This window comes from Siniperca chuatsi, linkage group LG6, assembly GCF_020085105.1.
Source record: "Siniperca chuatsi isolate FFG_IHB_CAS linkage group LG6, ASM2008510v1, whole genome shotgun sequence".
In the NCBI taxonomy this organism is placed as follows: domain Eukaryota; kingdom Metazoa; phylum Chordata; class Actinopteri; order Centrarchiformes; family Sinipercidae; genus Siniperca; species Siniperca chuatsi.
Genome location: NC_058047.1, coordinates 21,836,091 through 21,859,863, shown reverse-complemented (window position 1 = coordinate 21,859,863; position 23,773 = coordinate 21,836,091). Strand labels below are relative to the sequence as shown.

At 40.4% G+C, this 23,773-nt stretch overlaps 2 protein-coding genes across 7 annotated transcripts in view; both read right to left on the bottom strand.

Moving 5' to 3' along the window:
* Nucleotides 1-84: 84 nt before the first annotated feature.
* Nucleotides 85-4,629, bottom strand: LOC122878232 (ras-related protein Rab-11B-like). Its single transcript, XM_044200768.1, has 5 exons — nt 4,472-4,629; nt 3,021-3,216; nt 2,731-2,924; nt 2,387-2,467; nt 85-2,287 (listed from the first exon to the last, which is right to left on the bottom strand). Exons 1-5 carry the CDS (start codon nt 4,509-4,511, stop codon nt 2,145-2,147), a joined length of 654 nt encoding a protein of 217 aa, XP_044056703.1. The 5' UTR covers nt 4,512-4,629; the 3' UTR covers nt 85-2,144.
* Nucleotides 4,630-6,169: 1,540 nt separating this feature from the next.
* Nucleotides 6,170-23,773, bottom strand: part of pip5k1ca (phosphatidylinositol-4-phosphate 5-kinase, type I, gamma a) — a 48,438-nt gene continuing 30,834 nt past the window's right edge. Inside the window, exons 8-19 of one of the 6 annotated variants that reach the window (XR_006378432.1) lie at nt 22,949-23,157; nt 21,614-21,697; nt 21,297-21,345; nt 19,615-19,699; nt 18,650-18,811; nt 18,253-18,394; nt 17,758-17,790; nt 17,351-17,470; nt 14,854-15,115; nt 14,486-14,531; nt 10,575-10,664; nt 6,170-8,890 (exon numbers count right to left, since the gene is read on the bottom strand). Coding sequence is in view for 5 of the 6 variants with exons in the window: in XM_044200759.1 (XP_044056694.1) it covers nt 8,888-8,890; nt 10,575-10,664; nt 11,850-11,918; nt 14,854-15,115; nt 17,351-17,470; nt 17,758-17,790; nt 18,253-18,394; nt 18,650-18,811; nt 19,615-19,699; nt 21,297-21,345; nt 21,614-21,697; nt 22,949-23,157 (1,308 nt within the window). In the remaining variant the exon portion in view is untranslated. Of the gene's footprint in view, nt 8,891-10,574; nt 10,665-11,849; nt 11,919-14,485; nt 14,532-14,853; nt 15,116-17,350; nt 17,471-17,757; nt 17,791-18,252; nt 18,395-18,649; nt 18,812-19,614; nt 19,700-21,296; nt 21,346-21,613; nt 21,698-22,948; nt 23,158-23,773 lie in introns of all 6 variants that reach the window. The other 5 variants (XM_044200759.1, XM_044200760.1, XM_044200761.1 and 2 more) reach the window with 5 other exon arrangements.

Sequence of the window (23,773 nt, the reverse complement as noted above, 5' to 3'; positions counted from 1 at the left end):
TAAGATTGAAAACATATTTCACTAGAGCGTCAAACAACAAAACACAAAAGGCAAGACTACGTTTAACAGCACACATTGGTCAGACAATTTCAACTGATTTTATTTTAGTCCTGGAAATGGCAGGTCTTACAACTGCAAAGTGATTAATTCTAGCCAGAGAGCTGCTTAATTAACCCTTAGCAGAAACGCAGACCATGTTAGACTGAAGAAGCAATGTACATTTTGTTTTTTACATAAGTAAGTTTTACATAAGAAACAGAGTTTTTTAAATATTAGGTATTGCTAAAATTCACTCACATTGACAATATTTGTTTGAATAAGAATAGAAGGATGGATATCTAATATTTCAAGGGGCCTGCCCTGAGTGCACAAGGCATTGATTAGATGCTGTAAAGCTACATGTGTTCATCTGGTGCAAGAAACCTATGTGATCATCATATGTGTATATTTAAAAAGGCAGCCTAGAGCCTGCATGCACAAACATTTCCACTGACACTAGGCCCACCCATCAGTTGACTGCTTAACACATTAAGTTAAGGGTACACTGAGTGAATAATTCATCCAAAAATAAGTCTGTCTGCTATATGGACATGTGGACTAGGTTTATTTATGCTTCAGTATTTTCTGTGTAATGCGAAAGTAGCAAAACTAATTTGCTGCCTTTACATATATTTGAAGAAATGTGAAATAACGTGACATAATGTATCGATTCAATCACATGTGAAAGCATCTTTACCAGATAAATGGAAAAGATAAATTTCAGCCAACCATAAAAACTATTTGCATTACTGACTTTCAGTTCCACTTTCCCAGCTGTCAACCGTTAATGTGGCTGGAGTGAAAGTGTTAACTTGAGAGCATTTCATATTACTCAAATCTTTATCCATTTCCCTTTAACAGATATCACATTCAAATGACAGCAACGTTGACTGAGTACATGAGAGAAAAATGTTGTTCAAGAGAAGAAGAAAAAAAATCGCCACAGTGATTTTTTTCCTTTACAACCAACAGGAAATGTTACTTTATAAAGATGTTGAGTGTATACAAAAATATGTGATTTGTTCCACTGAAATTATTGGACATAAGTGCAAAAAAAGAGACAGCCTGCTGAAAGAGAGTTTGACCTGAGCAAACTCAGGAAAGGAACAGGAGGCTTGATCACGCTTATACCATTATTTCACAATGACAAATCACACACACAATTTATAACATTACTTTTGCTATAAAGCAGTACACTTTTTTCAAATAGCCCAGATTGGTTTGCCAAATACAGCAATGAAATGCAATCTTAGCAGCCTTGAACACACTTGAATGAGAAAACCTAAAACTGATCTTGATTGCATCAGCCTCCTTTGGTATCTTTGTTCACAGAGATTAACACACACACACACACACACACACACACACACACACACACACACACACACACACATAAAAACACTTCATTTGTTTCACACTTGCCCACATTAAGTCAGACAGTCACAGCCATTCTGGTCCCTGGCTCATGCTAATTTCATGCCACAGTAGGCACAGGGCTCAAAGAGGAAAATTAATATTAGAGAGACAAATAGAAACTCCAGACAGAGTATGCATCAATACTCCAATGGTACCTTCTTCTCATCTCCTCTTCTACACCCGTATTGCATGATAGGCAGAATCAGGTCAACCAGACATGAAATTGGGATTCCACTGTAACAAGTCTGTTTCATTACAAGCTGAGAAAAACAGGCAAGTAGAGACTGCTTGAAGCACTGATGCACAAGCCCACTGATCCCTCACCATTCCTTCAACAGGAGCGGGTCAATAGGACCATGAAGGCTAGTTAATGTAAAAGAAATTGTAGTTTACCACAGCTTTAATAACAACTTCATAACAGCACTTAAAACACTTCCTCCCTCTCTAGGGTATGATGAGGCCGTTATGTTTTGTTTCTGTTTAGACACGGGCTCTTCTGAGATCAGAGGAAGACAAATGAACCAAGAAGAAACAAAGCAGAAACCAGCAAAAAGGAATGTCAAAAACAAGAGTCTTGGTGTCAGAGACGTCTGAACCCATGAGGATATCACGATGACAGCTGAAGTAAACCAGAGATGAAAGAGAGGAAAGACTGACAGAAAGTCAAACAGGAAAAGAAAATAAGAGCGTCACAGGCTTTGGCAGCAAGGGAGTTTGCTGCCCCTCTGCCCATCCGTGGTTGGGGGGAGGCTTATGTCCACTACATTGTTGCCTGGAGACTCATCATTTGCAGATCTGTCCAATTGCTTCTGAGATACAATACGGTAGATTTCTGTGAGAGAAAACAATGAGCGTTCAGTAAAATGTAATGTCACATAAGAGATTTACAGTCAGCTGCACCTTATATTTAACAGTTTATCACTTTTCCTACCTGAGAGAATGTTCTTAAAGGCTTCTTCTACATTAGTGGAGTCCAAGGCGGAGGTTTCAATAAATGAGAGAGTGTTCTTTTCTGAGGATGAGAAAAAGAGGAGACGAAGTACGTTTTACTCATTAAAGCAATTTAAAATGTATGTCAACAAGGGACAGCTTGGATAATAACCTGTATATTCTTCAAATGCATGGTTTAGGTATTATAGTTAAACTGAAGATTTGTTAAAAAACAAAAAACAAAAAAACACACACACACACACAACAAAAACAGAATTCTACTGTAATTACATGACTACTTTAAATGCAATGCCGTTTCCCGGATGGTAACGCTTAATAATTTACCTGCAAAGGCTCGAGCCTCATCAGTGGGCACTGCCCTGAGGTGGCGGAGGTCGCTCTTGTTTCCAACCAGCATGATGACGATGTTGTTGTCAGCGTGGTCCCTCAGCTCCTTCAGCCAGCGTTCAACGTTCTCATATGTCAGGTGCTTGGCGATGTCGTAAACTAGGAGAGCCCCAACGGCACCCCTGTAATACCTGGTGACAGCATAAAACAGATGAATACAATAACTGTGCCGTCTTTATTCCAGTGCAGTATTTGCATCAATATACACTAGAAATACTCATACTCACGCTGAGGTGATTGCTCTGTAGCGTTCCTGTCCAGCTGTGTCCCAAATTTGAGCCTTTATCGTCTTGCCGTCCACCTGGATGCTGCGGGTGGCGAACTCCACCCCAATGGTGCTCTTGCTCTCCAGGTTGAACTCATTTCTTGTGAAACGGGACAGCAGGTTACTCTTCCCCACTCCAGAGTCTCCGATTAGTACGACTGCAGCCAAAATACACACAGCAAAAAAACCAAACCATTAAAACAGCAGCCCTGCAGCATTAATCTGCCAAACTGTACAAGGTAAGTGGTGTGAAATCATGCTGGGGCTTAGCACGCCTTCTTCCTATCCATTACATTGTACAGAACCAGTGAGCACAATATTTTTAAGCTTCACTCCACCCAGTGAAGAATTTGAGTCATTAAAGCGAACGTTTGTAGATTACAACAAAAAATATACATATAAGTTATATAAGTTTATTTTATTTTACATACAAACTCCATCCAGCAACTTGCTGTACAGTACACAATTTTACCTACTGTACTATCTACAGTGCACATTTAGTACATTCAAGTTACAGAAAGGTCATAGTTTTTTGTTCAGTTCCTAATCTCAGACTTTTATTCTCGTTGAATGTTTATTATTTATGGCTTACATTGTATTTTGTTTCATATGTACCTCCTTGAGTGCTCTTATCTCTTTTGTTTTGTGATTTATGGGACTTCAATTTCCCATAGGAATTAAAAAAGTCTATCTATCTAATAGCGCTTTAATTAAATATTGACTGAAGGTGAAAAGTAAAATGTCTATCTGTATGTTACCTTATTCTTGCATGTGTAAAAGTGTGTCTTACTGCATAAGACGTTAAGTAGAGGACAAACTGCTAATGTGTTGAAGAGCAGCACAGAGAACTCATGCAGCAGTTTGTCGAAGTCCGCAAGTTAGCTAATTAGCCTTAGCTTTAGATGATTCGTAAAGTGAACCAATTTTAAAATAGAACTTCTGTCTTGGGTCTACAGATAGCAGCTGTTGAAATAGTTTGCACTTTAGTAAACTTAAGGTCGTCTCAGGTGCTTGTGTTTAAAGAGGCCAAGCCACCATGTTAGCAAGCTAGCTTACTTAGTTATTTAGCCACTTATTTACCTAACGTTAGCCTGCAGTCACTAGCGTTAAATGCCATCACTGGACTCACTGATTGGCTCGCAAGGTTAAGATCTACACTACTAAAGACTAACGTTAAGTGTTGTAGCATTACACACTGCTAGATGAACTTATAATAGTGATTACATGGTTTGCTCGACAGCCAAAAGCTACCGTGTTATAGATTGCCACTTTGCTACTAGTAGAGCTAACTTTAGCATTAACGCTGGCTTAACGTTAGTTGACTTCCTCAGTTGGTAACGTTACTGCTGTCATCGAACTTTTACAAAGAGGACGAACACACTGCCATTCATCCTCCTTTAAAGAAGAAATTACCTTTGAACAAGTAGTCGTATTCATCATCTCGGGTTCCCATTTTAGAAGGCGATTGTTTGTACTTTTTAAGTACTTTCCCACAAGAAACAACAACAACCCTTCTCACCGGCAGCTACTAGACACCGCCTTCAAGGAAAAGAACGAGCACGTGACTTTAGGAACGTCGTTTTCGACCAATTGAAAATGTTATCATATTGACTGACAAATAGATCAACCAATCATCTACTTTCTTTGCAAATGCCGACCAATCATCATGCACAGCAGAGAACACGGCGGGGCACCACACCCTTTGTTCTCCAAACTACGACGCCCTGCGTCTTCTTGTAGACTGAGCAACATCCAATGTTTTCAGGCATGCTGACTGTTTAATAATGTTTTCTAAAGGGAGAGAACACCAGAATCAGTACATTAAATGTTTATTTTAGCGGTATACATTCTTTGTATATTTTAACCATGGGTATACACACTGTCCAATCTCAGAAAAAAAAAAAAACTTATGGTATTATTTGAAAAAAGTAGATCATCCACATCCAACCAAACAATTTACAAGGTCTATGTGAAAATGAACAATACAATAGGCTATACTATTTATTAATCGGTCGTAACTATACAATAATCCCACTGTTGATAAAGCAGGTTATTGAGTAAGTAATATGTTATTGTCAAATTCACTCCACTGTATTCCACTGTCACCTCATTCTTTCTCAGTGGACATACAAACCAGGCCAATAGATTGTCATGTTGGCAGGTTCTGGTCACTTTTACATGAGTGGAAGTGATTTGAGATTCCTCTTCTGGTGTGCTGGTTGTCTGATCAGTGGTCGTTTTCAGTGGCAGTCTCTGGCTGTGCTGGAGGGAACTATATCTTAAAGGGTTCTGAATGGCCTCAAGAGATCAGACCTTCCCAGCTCCCACAGCCACATTTTGCAGATATTTGTCCCACTAACAGGCCTGGATGGTGATGCCAACCGGCTGGTTAATCCATCCGTCCAACACTTGGTCTAGAGCAAGATAGCTCAACAGCTAGTGGCCAGATTTGCAGGAAATGATTTCTAATTGTTTTTGCAACCCCTCTACCTTTCATGTAGCACCACCATCAGGCCAAAATGTTCTAAATCTAATACACAGATTGCCATATTCATTAACATCCCACAATACTTGGAAGGAACAACTGATTTAGTTTTTCTTAGAGACACAAAACTTTCAGACCAAGAGGAATTCGACAAACATGTTGCCTTCAGGAGCTGTACAAATAATGGTGAAGTAATGATTTGTCATTGTTTGGTAATTACTTAAGATTTTCTATTCCAATACTACTTTGTTACATATAAATCTATCCCTATTAATTACGTAAATAAGTGAAGGTATTTATGGACCAAATTGAATAGAGGTAATATGCTATTTGGTCCCTAAAATACAGCAAAACTAAAGCCTCACTGTAGGTATATTTTGTTGTACTCAGTCATCAAGTTTGAGTACCCAATTACTCATATGATCCTTATGACTTCTGAACTCAGCAGTAGGAGTGAATGCATAACAGCTGAAAGCAGTCAATGCTGATCAGTCTCTCAATGTTAAAGCTTAACAAAAATCCGAATCCAAGGTGACTGGTGCAAATGGTTCATTTCTATTTCAGGTTAGACGTCTGATGATCTGATCAATAAAAATATTATATGACATTATCTCCATGGACAACAATTCATGGAACTGCTTTATTTTGTATTCATTCTGATCCAAACACACACACATACAGCCATCTATTTATCCTCATGTATAAATAGATGAATATACACAGATATACATAAATACACATTTCTGATATGCATATTCATTTTGAAATCATGCTATGTCTCTGTAAAGGACTCTCCCTACTGGATGAGGGCACACAGCGATTTGAAAACACCTACACAACACAGCTGAACAGTTGGAAGAATCCCTATTGATTTGCATGTACAGGAAAACCCACAAATCTTTCAATTTTGGGTATCTTACAAAGAAACAGCTGTGGTTTATGGACCGTAAATATACAGCAGCTGCATCTCAGTAAACACACTGAAGAATATGTTACAGTAAATTATATAGATTGCAATCATTTCTTGCCCAGCAGCAAAAATAAAACCAAATAAAAATAATATTCTCCGATTCAAATGGAAAATATATTTGCATATCTTTATATATGTATTTATATTTTTATGTACACATTCTCAGGAGCACAACTATGAGAAAGAAAAATAAATACAACAGCACAAGTGAAAAAAATATAAACAATAGGCCTACATGTAAAATTTCTCAATAAGGCAATAAAAATTAACTTAAAAGCTAGACTGTACAAAATATTGCTGCTATGGTCTCCATCTGATGAACGACAGCAAACTGATTACAACTGGCCACTGCACATCATGACAATGAGCTGATTTCTATTTTACACTGATGCATCCTCCCTTACACACAAACGCACATAGAAACGTACCAACCAACTGAAGTTTCTGAAGTTAGATAAAAAAATCAGTTTGTTGAAATTCAACTTAAGTGTTACTTGAGAGTCCTAAGATGTCAGCCACAGAGAGACTACAGTAAACGCTGACCCTACAATGACTGTGATTGACGTCACCAACACCCAACACACACACACTTGATAACCCTAACATAAATGCTGTCTAAATATCAACTTGTGTGAGCAGAAACGAAGATAACGTGATGTATGTTTATTTGGCCTCTATCACTAGTTCGTCTTCAGGTCCTCTTGAGAAGTGCAAACAACATTCAACCCATTTACAAACTGCCGTGTCTCACCAAGTCAACACTGCAACGTACTGTGTTCATTCAAATATACAGATAACGGGTACGATATTGACCCCAAATACTACAACTGATGCTCTACATCTACAAACATTTGAAATGTCCAGTCAATGGATTTTTTATTGTGAGGAGGTGAGGGCGACCAGATACAGCAAATTTCACTGATATGCTGATTATTTTTACACCTAAAGAAAATATGAAATTCTATTGTTACAAATGATTTGTGTGCATGTGTCCAAGAATAGGGCAACACTGGAAGACATTGTAATGATGTGAAGATTACTATGACTGACAATGTCTGCTGCCTTAGTGTTGCAATTGATGCCGAGAGTCATGAGCCTGAGGCATTTCCAAAAGAGGTGTAGTGAAAAAAGTAGTAACACTGAATTTACACGCCAAACACATGATGTAAAAAACAAACTGCGAAATGACTAAAAAGCAAATTAAAGTTCTTTGGATGCAAAAAACAGACAAAAAAACCCAAAACATTTAAGCATTTCAGAGTGAAAAAGTACCAGTAACAGTGAAGATTAGAATATAATACAAACAGACAAAATAAATAAAACTTCACAGTAGTAAAACAGTTGAAGAAAAGTTCAGAAAAAAAAAACCTTGCCAAAAAAAACCCACGTTTGATATAAACAATAAATTATTATGCTATGACTGAAACAACTTCTCATCACTGCATATATTCATTACTGGAAATGTGAGGATGACAGAGACGTCTAGATGTTCTGTTTTTACCAAACGGTGGTTATCATTGTAACTCCAGTTCTATGAGCACAGGCAGAGCACCTCCAACACCACAGGCTTGACCACTCATTCCTCCCTGCTCCCAGGTGGACATCACAGGGAGCGAGGAGACCTGGGCAGGAGGAGCAGCATCGTATCAGCAAAGTCGAGGTCAGTCTTGACCCAAAGGTCGCCAGCTGTCATGGAGGTAATCATCTAACCTGTGTTTCTCTTTCAGTTGTTGAAAGAAAGCTGGATGCCAGGTGAGGGTGAGCGATGCAGCAATGCACATTTCAGTGTGGTGCTCTGCAGAGTGAGTGGGAAAGCCTGTAGAGCCTGTTAGAGGGCTGTGCTTGTGTGAACTAGATCACACTGTACAATACCTATAAAAAGTATTCACCTCACTTGGAAGTTATCATGTTTTATTTTATGATTAGTGACATTAAAGGGTCTTTTTCTGTTGATCATTGTCAAAAAAGTCACATTACATCTACTTTGATTCAATGTTGTAAGACAATAAAACATGAACTTCTGGGAGGAGGGGGGGTACTTTTCATAGGCACTGTAAGTTACTTCATGTATGTCAAACATATAGGACTACAGCCGTATACGCACTACTGTATGTAACATACACATTATTATTAGATTGATATAATTTTCATTTGTCAAGGATGAAAGGCAGGGATGGTTGGAAATCAGTGATGACGGATTTTCCCCCCCTCTCTGGTACTCAAGTCACTTTTTCCCTCAGTGTGTTCAGTTTCTGTATGCATGTTTAAAATCCTGGTTCAGACAGAGATCCTACTGCACGTGCGAGGTCTGGACTTCAGACCGATGAGTCCTCTCCTCTGAGACGTTCGCTCCTCTCTGCCAGAGAACAGGATTTTACTGTTGGAGACAGAGTGAATGTATTAGGCAGAGTGTACACAGCATACACATTTTTTATTTCCCCAGGGTGTAAAATGTGTATCTTCTCATGCATTACTTGCTAATGACAGTGAAACAGTGAGTCAGCTAATCAAAGTGCATGTATACAGCAGACACCCCTGAGTGAGTAAGGTGTATTCATGCAGTAACCATCAAAGTGATTATAGAGAGCTGTTTGACACAGCCTGCAGTTTGTGTTCCCTGTGGTCTACACCAGTCTGACTGGTGTAGACCACATGTGATGTAACCTGAGTGCGAGGTCTGCTAGCATTAACTCCACATCTAGTAAATATCTGCTGTGGACTTGGTGGAATATCTTGGATCAACTAATGCTGTAAAGTAAGAATTTCCTGAGCCAAAATGAAATACTGTAATTCATCCGTATCAGCTACATAATTCAAATCAAATACTGGCCCCCTGTGTATTTAAGCTCTCTCTTTTCCAGCTGTCATGTGTGTTGTAAACAGACATAATCTTTAGCTTGTAGCAGAGGGGCAAGTGTTTCAAAAAGTTAACAAGTGTCTGCAGTGTAGAATTATTTTATACTGGAAGATGAAAGGAGCCCAACAGCCAATATTATTATTATATTAAGTTAGGTACGTTTTTATGTTTAGAACACATTTATTAATATAATGTAATATTCTTTGACATATTTTGTCACACATATCTACGTAAACTGAATTGATTATTAAATGACTTGATCGGGAATGTCGGCACAAAACTTGCTTTGGGACATGCCTGGTGTAAAGATGTGTCTGAGAAGATGAAAAATAAAATGAGTAGAAAAAAGAAATCAATGTTTGATGGCACCTTATCAGAGCATGGCATACAGTACTGCATGGGCAAATGCTGCTACACTGAATAAAGTAGACAAGCAGCCTGCGAAAGAAAACCTCACATAAAACCTCTAAAGGAAAACAGTCAGAGCCAAGTCATGTCTAATTTGACTCCACGTTTTTATAACTTTAATTGTCTCATTTGTCAGATTTACTTGACAGGCAGACACATTGCTCTATCTGGGGTGAGAACATTTCACATGATGATGAAATGAAAATAAACTCTTAACTCATAAACTCTCTAAGTCAACTCACATGACATTAAAGCGAATATATTATTGCATTAAAAAAACCTCACCCACATTTCGTAAGATTAAACAAAATGACATCCATGTTCTGTAAAATGTGACTCCTCTGTGAGTGTAATGTACGTATCTTTAGAATGACCATCTTGCAGCATGAGCTGTGGGAGTCTGGTGATGCATGAAGCTTCATGCAGGCTGATGCGGTAACGCGGTGTAGTAAATGCTGAGCAGCTTGTTGTTGGAGGGACACAGGATGGCTGGTCGTGGACTAAATGGTCAGGCAAGTTGCGAGTGACCATTTCCACCCACTTATCAATGAAGAATGAATGCTGTAATGTAGGGGTGGGTTTCTGGATGCATAGCAAGCCTACTCTTGGAGCAATATTGGACTTTTGAACCTGAGAAGCTTGTTCTACATTTACTGTTGAAGCTTCTTAAGTTACAACTGATCCTTTTCATCCTTGTTACCCCGAATAAACAATCACCACCAAACACAAATGATTTTATTCCCTGTCTAAAGGACTTTCCTGTACTTCACATTTTAGTCCGATGCTTCTCACTTACTGTCTCTCTTTCCCAATCCCCATCTGGCAGGGCCTTAGACTCTGAGCCATAGTGTAGCGGAGAGTACACCCAGGTCCTGTCCTCTGGAGGCTGTTTTTACACACCCAACACAGCAGAGGGGGACAGAGGAAAGGACAGAGGCACAGAGACAAGCAGCAGGGGCAGGCAGGAGAAAGACACAGGAGATCACAGGAGAAGAAAAGACAAGACAGGAAATGAAAATTAGGGATGCATATAGGAGGAAATGTTGCTGAGAGACATCGGAAAGTGTGAATTTGACATGATAAGTGTAAAAATGTTAGTGTTTAAAAGGATGTGTTAATCCTTTCGGCGGTTAGAAGACACAGAGATGTAAATATTGGCAAATAACTGGTTGTACTGGTACAGAGGAGTGCTGTAAATATGATGGCTCTTACTGATGTGTATTTGAATCGTATGACTTTTGACTGTTTTGCCCCATTTGGACTAGCTCCTGGGAAGCAAAGTGAAGTGTACAGAGCGAGGGATGAGTCGCTGCATCAGCCAATCGGGGAGGATGAGGAGCGGGAAGGAGGAGGTGGGACTGGGAAGAAAGCCAGGATGCCAGGACAGTCAGACACAGAAAGCATCCTCAGTCAAAGCAAAACACAAGAACAGGATGTCTTTTTCCTTGCCAACAAGCGAAAGCGCTCTTTGCATAATGTCTGTAAAAGCTTCGGTAGGTATCCTTGTTACTGAAGCTACCAGCCCTTTAAGAGAGGGAAGCAGCTGCAGCACGGTGTGTTGGCGATGACGGAGGTGGTGTGGGTTGATGTCACACACACACACACACACACACAGATATATATATATATATATATATATATATATATATATATATATATATATATATATATATATATATATATATATATGTACATATATACACACACACACACACACACACACACACACACAAAGCTCAGCACGTTGGAGCTAACACGCTATCCACACAGGTGCAAAGGGGGATGAGGCAGGCTGTCAGTGAGTGAGGAAACAAATGGAGATTTAACAGAAGATGAATACAAGAGTAACAGAAAGACAGACTGTCAAATAAGAAGTCTTTTGTCCTCCCACAATTCATTGTCTTCACCTGCAGTGAATAAATCACACAAATCATGACAAGCTGTCATGAAAAACTTGTTTCCTCTCAACACTGTAATCATATGTTTCATTAAACCAACCGTAATGTACTCAGGACTGATCTAGTCTAATACCAGGACCACTTACAAGACCAGTACCATCTAACTCACTTACTGGCCAACTGGACTGGCATTTCCTCCTCTGTCGGAGAGGAGAGACCACCCAGGTCCTCCCATCAGGAAACTGACAACATCAGGGGGTATGTGGCAGGGGGACAAACACAAAGACATGAAAAGTTGAAGTAAAGTAGAGAGGGACAGAGGAGAGAGGAAAGGTAAAATAACACCATGAAAAAAAGAAGCATGCTGAGGTGAAAATGAAAAAGATTGTTCTGTGTGTAACCCAGCAGAGATACACTGTATGAGTCAGTGGTGACAGATAGATTCACAAGTCTGGCAGCCACTATGTTTTCATCCCACACAACACACTACTATCTCACCACTTTCATTACGGCTCATGGGGACAATCACAGGACTGAGAAAAAGAAGAGAAAGAGGGACGGTGTGGAAAGGGTAGCGAAAGAGCAAGAACTGGAGAAAAGAGATTCAGGACTAGATGGAACAGGGGAAGGTGAGAATTATTCAAGAGTAGGGGTAAAATGGGCAAACAGGGCAGAGGAGGAGGATGGAGTTGAAGAAGTGAAGATGAGGGAGAGCAGACAAAGGAAGAAGAAAACAATCAGATGTGGAGGAGGACAGAGGTGAAGGAGAGCAGAGCAGGAATCATGAAAAGTGAATGTGGAGACTGATAGTGACTGAATAATTTAGTCACAAGCCACTCTGAGGAACCTGTGAAGTGACGACGCACACACACACACACACACACACACACACACACACACACACACACACACACACACACACACACACACACCTGACTCCCTTTGTGTCTTGAGCAATCACTCCAATCTCACAGCTAAATGATGTGTTGCATTTCCCCCGAGGAGCTACATGATCACAAATGCTGCCATCTCTTGTATCAAAATTCAAACATATTCCCTGCCCCTTCCTTCTACACATACTGTGTAATTTAAAGGTTTGACACCAACTTCTCCAGCAGTTTGTCACTGTACACTAAACAGAGGCCAGAATAATTTTGTTATGTATAAAAAGGTAATGCAAGTTGCTGAGTGCAACAAGGACTGTAATCTGATTTATTATGATTTCCTCTCACAAAAACTCAAGATAGCAAGCCCTGGTGTGCTTGTAATTGGTCAGTGTAAACATAAGCAAACCAAACCCAATAATAAAATAAAGGGACTTTGCTCAAATGTACAGAGAGTCAACTTAAGACATTAATCAAAATGCAGTTGAACTTTTGCAGTACTGGTGCAATTTGTTCTTTGGGCTTGCTCTCTATTACAATCATAATAGACTTAAATGTACATGCAGCAATTATGTAAGCAATGGATTTTTGCCTTAGTTGTGAGACACTGCTGCACAATACACAGTAATAAAGATTTTTTTCTAGTTCAGAAAGTGCTTCTGTTAGTTGAAAACTTCTGAAGGATATGAGAAACAATTAGAGCGGTGATACAGGGGCAATAACAATGAATCTGTCCAGTGGTTCTTGCTTTTTCTGTGTGAATGGTGTGGACCAGAACCTGAGGCATTTATCAACGGAAAAATCAGGTTGAGCGGCCATGCAGAAACCTGATTCGTGTGGGATGTCAGAAGGGAGAAGTGATGATGATGATGATGATGGAGATAGCAGAAACAGACAGGGAGCACAAAAGATGATCAGATGGCGAGCTGGCTGAGTGAGCTGCTGAATGGCCAAACTGAGTGAAGTGGTAGAGATCCTGACAGTTTACATGTAGCTTATTCCATATAAAAGATATGTGGATCTTTGGCAGCATGTTAACAGCTGATGAAACAACTTACTTCCACTTGGCCACTCCCTAGAAGCTACTTGTGACTCCGCTACCTGCAGCGAGTTTCTGTGTAGTTACACTTCAGGATTTGTACAGTGTTACTTCACCTCATGCAGTGCTACAGACCCCCTGCTGCTGTGTACAGAGAGTGTATCTCCTCCTTTTGAAGCGTGCACTGGGCATCATCTGGAGCCGGTCAGATGAGAGGGCTGTTAAATAACTGAGGGAGCTTATTGACTAACCTGTTGGCCATTAGGATTTCTCATGCCACATTAGAGGGTGTTTGATTCCTGATAGGAGACACCCAGTAGGGGTGCAGCCAGGTGGGAACATTTCTATCTGTAACTGTGATCACTGGCTCCACTCTCCATCCTACACCTGACACTCATACATTTATTTATAGCTGTGCTTTTGGGCACATTTAGACCTGCCAGCACAACACTATCTGATGATAGCCAGTTGCTTTTCGTAGGACAATACTGTAGACTGAACACAAACTGTGAAAGCTTCAGTTGTTACTCACACAAAATAAGCTGCTGAGTGTGTCTGTGGCCTGGTTGACAATCATATTAGACAGGAACTACAAAGTGATGTTGACATGCTATTATCACTCTGCAAACACTCCAGACCACCAGAGTGCACACTGCAATACACTGTGTTTAAAGAAATAGTTCGACATTTTGGGAAATACGCTTATTTGCTTTCTTGCTGAGAGTTCGATGAGAAGACTGATACCACTCTCATGTCTGTATGCAAAATATAATGCTAGAGCCAGCAGGCGGCCTAGCATAAAGACTGGAATGAATGTCGAAATATTCCTTTAACTGAATGCACCACACACTGCAAGCAATAACCGCACACGCTCTTATTCCCATACCAGCCTGAGTCGCTACTTCTTTTCTGCAGTCCGTCTGTCAACGCCTCTGTAGGAGAGCATCATATAGCTCAGTCCTTGACTTTATGACCATGGATTGTTTATTATAAATATATCTCATATTAGCCAATACATATTGATGCTGATGAAATATTAAAGACAATTTGATGGCTAAATAAAAATGTCAAACTCAAACAGTGACGGGATGGGAGCTAGTCCTAGTCTGAGCTGTGCTTACTTTCGTGGGATAACAGGGATAACATCTAAAAGAATCTAAAAATATAAATGTGTGTGTACATGTATGTGCGCGTGTCTACATATACGTGTGTGTGTGTACATATATTTGTTTGTGTGTGGAGGTTTTTACTTACAAAGTAGATATCTGTGATTGGCACATCATCATCATCATCAACTGAAGCCTGGCTGGTGCACCCCGAGCCGGACACCTGGCTGGCCCGGTCTGCCTCCACCACCACCTTGGGACTGGATGGGGATTCCTTGGCTGCCCCAGGAGAAGACGGAGCAGCTGGGGCAGATGTGGAGAAGGAGGCTGCTTCAGGTGCTGACGAAGAGCAGGAAGGTGCTGCTGTAGCAGCATCGGGAGCCTCGGCGCCAGCTACTTCCTGAACCTCACTGTGGGAAGGCAGAAACGGGATTGTTAGAGTCAGTGTTTTCAAAGTTCTGCAGTTATAAGGAGTATCATTTATTCACCATGAACAGATAACAATTTCCCTGGAAAGTGTAAGTCACACTGAATATAAAATATGTGTATCATATCGCCGAAAATAAATATTTTACATAATTTTTCAAATAATATTATGACACAAGTCATTATTACAAAGGCTCCACATAGTTTAAGGACAAAATAAACAACCTGGTTACCCACACACAGCAGTTGCCGACATAAAGAGCCATTGAATAGGTCACTTGCCATAAGCCACTTTCCTGCAGCAGGGCAGAGGAACAGGACCAAGCTATTAGAGAAAACTGGCTCAGGCTAAAATTCAACAGCTGTGTGTGTGGGTGTTTAGCTGCTTAAGCTCTAAGATTTGCCAGATGGCTGTGTGGTGCCACAATCCTTTATTGTTCCTGGCCAGATCATCAACTATTAGGAAGGATTTAAGCGCATCCACATTGCTTTCTCAGCTTCTGTGTTTGAGCTTAGCTCCACCAGAGGAAAAGCCCAGCAGTTGGCCACAGAGGCAAAAAAGCCGAGTTGGCATCTCCAAGAGGGAAATGATTGGCTGAATAAATGAGGGGAATAGGATGGTGGTTGCCATGCAGGAAGTGTTTCTTTCACCCCATCTCTCATTTCATTTATATATATCCTTACAAAACTTTACATACACTGTATATTTGTCTCTCTGTATATTCGATTCCCCATCTTTCATTTGCTGCTGTTCTCTATATTTTTGTTTTTACTCATTTACACCTTACATCTTCTACTGTTTTTCTATTTCTCAGTTTCCCAGTCACACTCTTTCTACTCATCTTCTCTCATGGTGTCTTTCTCTTCCAATCAGTCCTCCCATTTCCTTTTCTCTGCTCCATCTCTCTCTTCTCACACCCATCCAACCAGTTCTCCAGCTGCAGGTGGGTTAGAGGCAGCTCGGAGGAGTCGGCTCAGTCAGATGGTTAATTCAGTAGCCTGTCGCTGTCTCAGCTGCTCTCACCAACCCCGTCTCCTCCCCGCCAGCTCCTTCCAGACCCCCAGGCCATATGTCTAGCCACTGCCTTCTCAGCATCAGACCCAATAATTCAGTTGGTTTCCCTTAGCAATCACACCCTGATCCTCACTGACCTAACCCCAGTGTAAATGTGAGCACCACTGCCATGTTCCCATCAGCTCTGTTTGAATTTTATTTATCTCATGTGTTTTTGTATGTGATGTTGATGCTTCTGTTTTCTTTTTTTGATGTAGTTTCACGTTTCAAATAAAGCTAAAAATGCCAAACCAATTAACTTTGATTAAAAACCATTATGGGAGTAGCCCCAGGCCTGCAGGCTTCCTGCCCTACTGCCCTACTTCTACTGGCTGGCTCCTCCATGTCAGGGCTCCTTCGGACCCGTGTCTGCCCTGCTGTGTCACCCCATAAAAAACACACTGCTCATACACACGACACAAATTTACATGCATGTGCGCACTCTCTCATAACCTGATTACTGTACTGTAGATGCCTTCTCCACACAGTGCCTGCAGCATTTATCTGTCCATAACAGGAGACCCCAGTCCTATAAACCAATGGGTCAAGCTGCGTTCAGTATTTATCTGTATGACATATTAGAAACTATGTGCATGTATGTGTGTTAGACAGGTGAGATGTGCTAATCTAACAGCTGGCTGAGCCCAGGTGAGACTCTTGGTTTATGTTTGGGATATTTCATTCAATTTGAGTTATATTTGAATTCATGGGTTACACGTGTGAATCAGAAAATGTCTCAGTAAAAAAATATGGGTGCTGTCATAGCTTCCTAGGATTTCTTGCATTAGTTAATGTCTAAGAAGCAGCTCTAGGATTTGACTTTAGACATTGTGTCTTCAGTCCGTTGAGTTAATGGGAAGACTAATTCAAATTCATTGATTAAAACTGACATGTATAGTATTATAGAAATATCATTTGCGAATATTATTGCTTTGTTTTGGCAAATATTTCCTTAAAAATCAATAAATGTTTCCAGAGTTTTCCAGTCTACCTAATTTCATGACACGCTGATACTTGTTTTAAATGAGTGAAAGTGTATCAGATCTACAGTAAGTGCATTTACTTCCCTTATGATTCCCTTTGATACTGTAGAATCTAGAAGTTATTACACATTACATTATTGATTCTGCCCAACATAGAATGTGCCATTGTGTTGTTGGTGTACCTGGTTTCAGGTGAAGGCTGTGGAACGGAGATGGTGGGCTCACTGTCGTGTCTCTTCAACTCCACCTCCACTGTGATGGTCTGCTGATCCTCCTCACGCACACGCAGCTCCTCCTGGGTCCTGAACACAAACAAACACACATAAAATATCACGCAGGGAGGAAATGAAACACGTGTGAAAAACAAACACAGCCACATCTTAGCAACAGGAAGAATGGGCCTACTCATAAACACACCGACCAACAGGCTGACCCCTCATTTTCTCTTCTACCCACCCACCACACCCAGAAATGTCTAATGCTGTGAAAACACGTAGCTAGCAACCCTCAAAACTTTGTAAAAACAGCTCAGTTAATCCTGCTTAAAAAGGTTTATGAAGTGAAAGTAGCATTCATGCTCCCGGCTCACCTCCCGTCATGGCTGAGAGACTGGGTGTGCCTCCTGGAGACAGAGGACATAGTGTCAGTACAAGCTGTTTATGAGAACTGCAGCAGCCAGCTAACATGCAACATATTGGTGTGGCTCTTAAAACATTCACATGAGTAAGTACTGACACCATAATGTCAATTTTCTCTGTTTAAATTGTAATCTAAGGATTTCAGTCAGATTAACCCAACAAAAGAATGATATAGTATTGTGGAAACAAGAAACAACAACAACAAATCTCTTTGTCAATATGTTGCATTTTATACTAAACAATAAATTAATATCAATTGCAATGTTAACTGTAGTTTTTCGTATGGATAACATACCAGTGAATGCATTTATTTGTCTTGGCTGCAATGATATGAAATAAATGTTACGCTATTCGGTAGCAATAGGGCTCACTTTGCAATGGATGGCTCAAGTCTTTCAATATATGTGTGTGTGTGTGTGTGTGTGTGTGTGTGTGTGTGTTGGCACCTGTAGCGGGGGTGCTCGGCACTGTCAGAGGGGGACCTCTCTGGGATGGACAGAGAGGTGGTGGAAGAGAGAGTGGTGGCAATTGACGCCGTGGTGGCCTCTTCAAACGATGGAGGAGTACATGGAAGAAGATCTGGTCGCCCTGGAAGAGAGAGAGAGGGACAGACACACAAATATTTTTATTCATCTTTGAGAGCTGGTATCTGTTACATTTTTTTATTTTTTTAATCACTTATTTCACTTTTTATGAAGTGCTGTTCTGCCTGTGTAAACTTTTGTTTCCCATGGCAACAGCTACAAGCCTGCATCTGTGATTGGCCTCTGTTCCTATTATCTGTGTCTGGTTAATTTTGGGTTAAGTCGCTGCATTGCAACACTGTATACAGGTGTTATCTACCCTCATCCTCCAGTGTTGGGAAGCTGCGAGCTCCTCTCAGGTCGTAGATGTTCTCGTCTCTCTCAGAGGGCAGCTGGCTGGCTGACCAGGCTGCACCGGGACCAGCACACTTAGGCACCGTCAATGACACACGACCCTTCTTGGATGGAGATGACTTCAGAGCTGTGGGACAATGTACATCAACACATTAAATAACTTGGGAAAACATGGACGCGGGATATGGTATATTATGCTGTCAGAATAAAAGATTGAGCCTACTTTTAACTACACCTTTTTTCCAACAACCCCTTCTCATTTTGATAAATGTAGGAAATCCCTCAGAATTGTATTGTTTCTTTTTTCCTTTTCTCTTTTCTAAGAAAGACTTTGTATTTAGTTTGAACCCTCTTATTTCTGCATTTGAACTGGGTGGGAATGTGAAGTTCTGTGTTTAGAAATTAAATGTTTTTTTTTTCCTGATTTACAGTCTGTTATATTTCAAAAATTGCAAATAATAAAAAATTGAGGAATTCCCAAAGTTCTAAACGGTCAGTCCACACAAATCAAAACGAATCTAGACATCAGACTGATGACATCTATCAGTACAGTGTATCAGCGTATGAATTCGACCTGTTAATTAATGGCAATGTATTCCTTATTGGTTACATGCTTCACAGGATCTCTAGATTGTGAGGCAGCAATATAATCAGACTTAGCAAAAACTAAAAGTTTTTAAAATGACCCGTTACAGAGAATTCGTTCTTTGTGTGTGAAAATCCTTTGAAAGTGATGAAAAAGAAAACTGCACAAGGATCAAATTGATGTCTAACTCTCGCATGACATGAAACAGCACCTAATAAGGCAGTTAGCTACTGTATCTGATTTTCCTGTCAAGGCTCAGCAGTAAAAGAGACAAAAGCCGGGGCTGTGTGGGAAGAGCCCCGTTTGACTATGTAAGGCAGTGTCCCGGCGCAAATTGAACTCACAGGAGCTCTTCTTGAAAACTGTGCTGCTCATGAACTTGAAGAACCTGTCGGCATAGAAGCCTGGCCGGTGAACTGATACAGTGTCCTGAGGGAGAGACAGAGACGGAAAGATTAATGAGACAAAGAGTGTATGAATAAAATGATCAATCCAACGCTTACAGTAGAACAAACTGTCTATTAGTCCCTTTAGTGTCCCATTTCAGTAATTATTTTTCTCTGGGTCAAACCGCCAGACAGAACACATACAAAAAAAGACAAATGACAGACAGAAACACAGTCAGACAAGGCTACAGACACGTCTCTTCATTATTTAAGTTGCAGCAGACTGAGATCGCTCTGCCAGCAGACTGACAGATGACACTTGGTGTTTGGTGTAGACTGATAGAGGGGAAGGAGGGATGGAGGAGACTGAGGAAGTGAAGGGACAGCAGCTCGGTTATTATTAGCTTTTTTGCATCAGCATCACTGGACTTGATTATGAGTAAAGTATGAACAAAGAAAGAGTGAGGAGTACCCATTAATATCAGCAACAGTGACACGCAAGTGGCTGTTACGGGGTTACTTAATCTCCCACATATAGCTTGTGTATGAGTGTGTTTCAGAGTGGGAGAGTGGAATGAGTAAGGAGAGAGGGGGGAGAGATTGGTAGGAGTGATTCTTGAGAACAGTCTGGTGTTGATGTAAAGTGTAAACTCCAGAGTAGATGAAGAGACGTGAGATGCTTCAGAGCTAGGAGATCTGGAGGTGACGGAGCGGAGAGAGTGAGGGCACTTGTACCATCCCTGACTATAAGCAGTAGTAATACATCTGGAAAAAGTAAAAATGTATGTATGGTTTTTCCATGTCATCAGGAGAGTGTGCAACTAATTCAGGTTCACATAACACTGTTACTCACACTTCAATAAAGGCTGTTTGTTCATAAAGGTGATTTAATACCAGCCTTACTCAGTAATGACTCATCTTCATGACGACAGAAAACAATGAGAATGAACTTATATGTAGTACGCAGCTATTTTAAAATATTAGCTCAGTAAAAGACAACTGTGGCTGGTGATAGGCATATAATTCACATTTGAGTAATCCATAGCTCTGCTTAAAGCTGACTTCTAATAAGCTTAAAAACACAAGCACCCACAGACATTAATATGTCTAAATAGACCTGCTTGTTGTTTTCAATAGCTGTGTGAAGTACAGGGAGGGCAGAGCTACTGGGCCAGGAGGATATTAAACAGTTATATTCACAGTTTTAGCCGTACAGGTTAAAAGAGAGCGAAATGCACAGATAAGGGAAGAGACAAGCTGACAGAAAATAAACATAGACAGATGGGCTGTTCTTCAAACTTTTGCCAAACTTCAAGCTAATAAAAGTCCTCACAGATCCAAAAACAAAAAAAGCTTGAGGCTATCGTTTATGGGTTCTGGTACATGCTAAATGCAACTGTCCTAGGGCCACACTGCATGTAAACAAAACCAGTAACATGTCTGGATAATGTAATAATGTAATACAACAGAAGACGGAGAAGTTAAGAAATACAATTTTATAGTTTTTTGTTACCTGATTAGAAAAGAGTTAGTGTGTTTTGCTGATATATGTATTGAATATGAGCTCCTGTGTCTGTGTGTGTGTGTACTGTACTTGTATACTGGCTGTGTCTCTATTTAAAAAGCTATTAAAAACTCACCCCGTCATGAACCAAAGCCTTCCACGTGTGCTCCAGTTTCTTGATTAGCCTGCGGAAACAAAGAGAAGCAGAGTTTAACAGTGATGTTAAACATGTCTAATATATTAGGGTCATTGGCAAAAGAATATAAGCAACAAGCCTGTAGGCTGAGGACCTTAAATGTGCTGTCTGAAGTGATTAAATTGTTTCAGTGTATGAGCAAACAGTATGTACGTATAGTTATTTGACTTCCATCTCCAGCCTGTGTCACACGGTAAGATATGTAGCTGATGACCTGTGGTGACCACGTGTAATCACATGACTACTGTGACGATCACCTGTAGGATTGCAGGATGTCGATGATTCCGATGTAGAGAAGAAGTCTCTCCCCTTTTCCATTCACAGCTGGGATACCGCCCATCCTAAAAGGAGAAGCAAAGTAAAACTGAAATGAAAAGTGTTAAGTGAATGAATCCCATTATTTAATTTTTTTTTAAGTATTACATTTTTTGTCTCAAGCTAAGTGCCATCTAATTAATTGCATTCATTGGATATCGAAGGTCTATATAAGTCCCAGTTAGATGGCTGGATTTAGAGCCAGCAGTACTCTTGGTTTAAATGAGCTTTACATATTGGGATGTTATTATCCGCTCCACCACCTCCGACAGCTCATGTTAAGCAAACATCACATACACGGTCCTACAGAGGTCAATTCTTGATCCATTCTTTTGAGATGTTGTTTCTACCAGCAATCTAACTTGGCAGAATCTAATGATAAAGGCAGGACATTTCTATTTCTTTGGACTAAAATGTATAAACAGGACTATGGTGTTTTTATTTGTAGTCATTCAGACTATGTTCACTAAATCATGCTATATAATCTCGCTTAGACTAAAACAACTTCCTTCACTCCTGCTACAGTCAAAATCCTAACTGTTTTAATTTTATAGTTAGCAGGTTTTGGCCTCTAGCCGCACTGCTGACCTTTAAATCTGCACTGAACCTAAGCACAGTCTGAGATCTTCAGGCACGACACTACTGACTGTTTGATGGGTAAATATCAAGTTTGAACTCCACAGGTGGAGCAGGTTGCAACCTGCTTCAGTGTCACCTTTTAAATCTCAAGTTGTTTTATAAGCTTGTTTTTATGAAACCTTTTAGATTAGAAGAGGCAAAATGTTCTGAAAAAAGTTTTGTAAATGAGAATAAGTCTTGTAAATTGCAGGTGTTTAGATTGTAAACAGTGCTGTATGAGAGTTGCAGTTTAAATCTAAGCACTAAAAACAGTTGAAGTGTCAGTTGAAGTGTCAGTTGAAGCAATGAAAGGGTTTGAAGTATCAGTTAAAGTTGAAGCACTAAAAGTGTCACGTGAAGTATAAGCAAAGGAGTGGAAATTGAGTTTAAAGAAGCTTTTTTGAGAAACATTGAAGAGATGAAGAGTGAAGTGTAAGCACTGAAAGCAGTTCAAACTTTCAGTAGAAGAGTAACAGATGAAAGCAATTGTGCTAACAAATAAGAGTTTATTATTGTTAATTAAATTCCACTTTATTTATTATTATTGATATGGCATGAAAATGCAAGTCTGAGACATGCACTCTCCCTTTTTTAAGTGCCGTCACATTTATCAAACAGCTCCTTTGTCGACAGCCTCTTGTTTCTCTGGCTAAACTCACGTGTCGTCAGTGTCGATGGACCCTCCGCAGGCGGCTCCTCCCTGGATGGACTCCATGGCTGTGGAGTACAGGGCCTTCTGCTGGGCCACGGGCCTCTTCTCATCGCTGCTGCCCTGGGAGCCCTCCATCTGCCTCTCCCTCTCCGCCTGGTCCATGTTGTGAACCCCGAGCAGCAGACTGTAGTCCATGATCTTAAAGCTTTCCAGCACCTGAGCAGAGGACACATACAGACAGGTGTAAGTGTGCAGTGATTGACAGATACGTGACGTTTAAATCTGGGTGAAAGCTTTTATCCAGAGTGCGTAACAGTGTCAGCACCGGAGGGAATGGGAGCCGTAATACTGGGGATGTTAATGCTTTACAGAAGACACTGAGCTATACACAGTGATGCACAAGCATCCACACATTAATAAACAATGTAGAAGATAGCCAGTGTGTGCACATCCCAAGCACATGCACTATAAAAGTAAACATGAGGTGGTGATTTACAAGACAAGGGCAGGCCTGCTACCGGACCAGACACCTTGTTAAACCTCTTGCTTGTAACAAAGCTCTAATTTATAGTGAGGGATCCTGGGAATGCCAAACACTCTCATAAATAGCTTTTTCTTTCTCTGCCTTCTTCACTCCTGCCTCCCCCCATCCATGATCCTCTATTATTAATCAGGGCACCATATGTATCCTGGTTTTTCCAACTCTTATCCATTTCCTTTTGTGGACTTTCTACTCTATGTGTCTTTATCTACGTCTTTCCCTTTGAGATGCTACATTATGGCATCACTTTATCCTTCCTTCCACCCTCCTTCTAATCCTTCTCTCTAACCA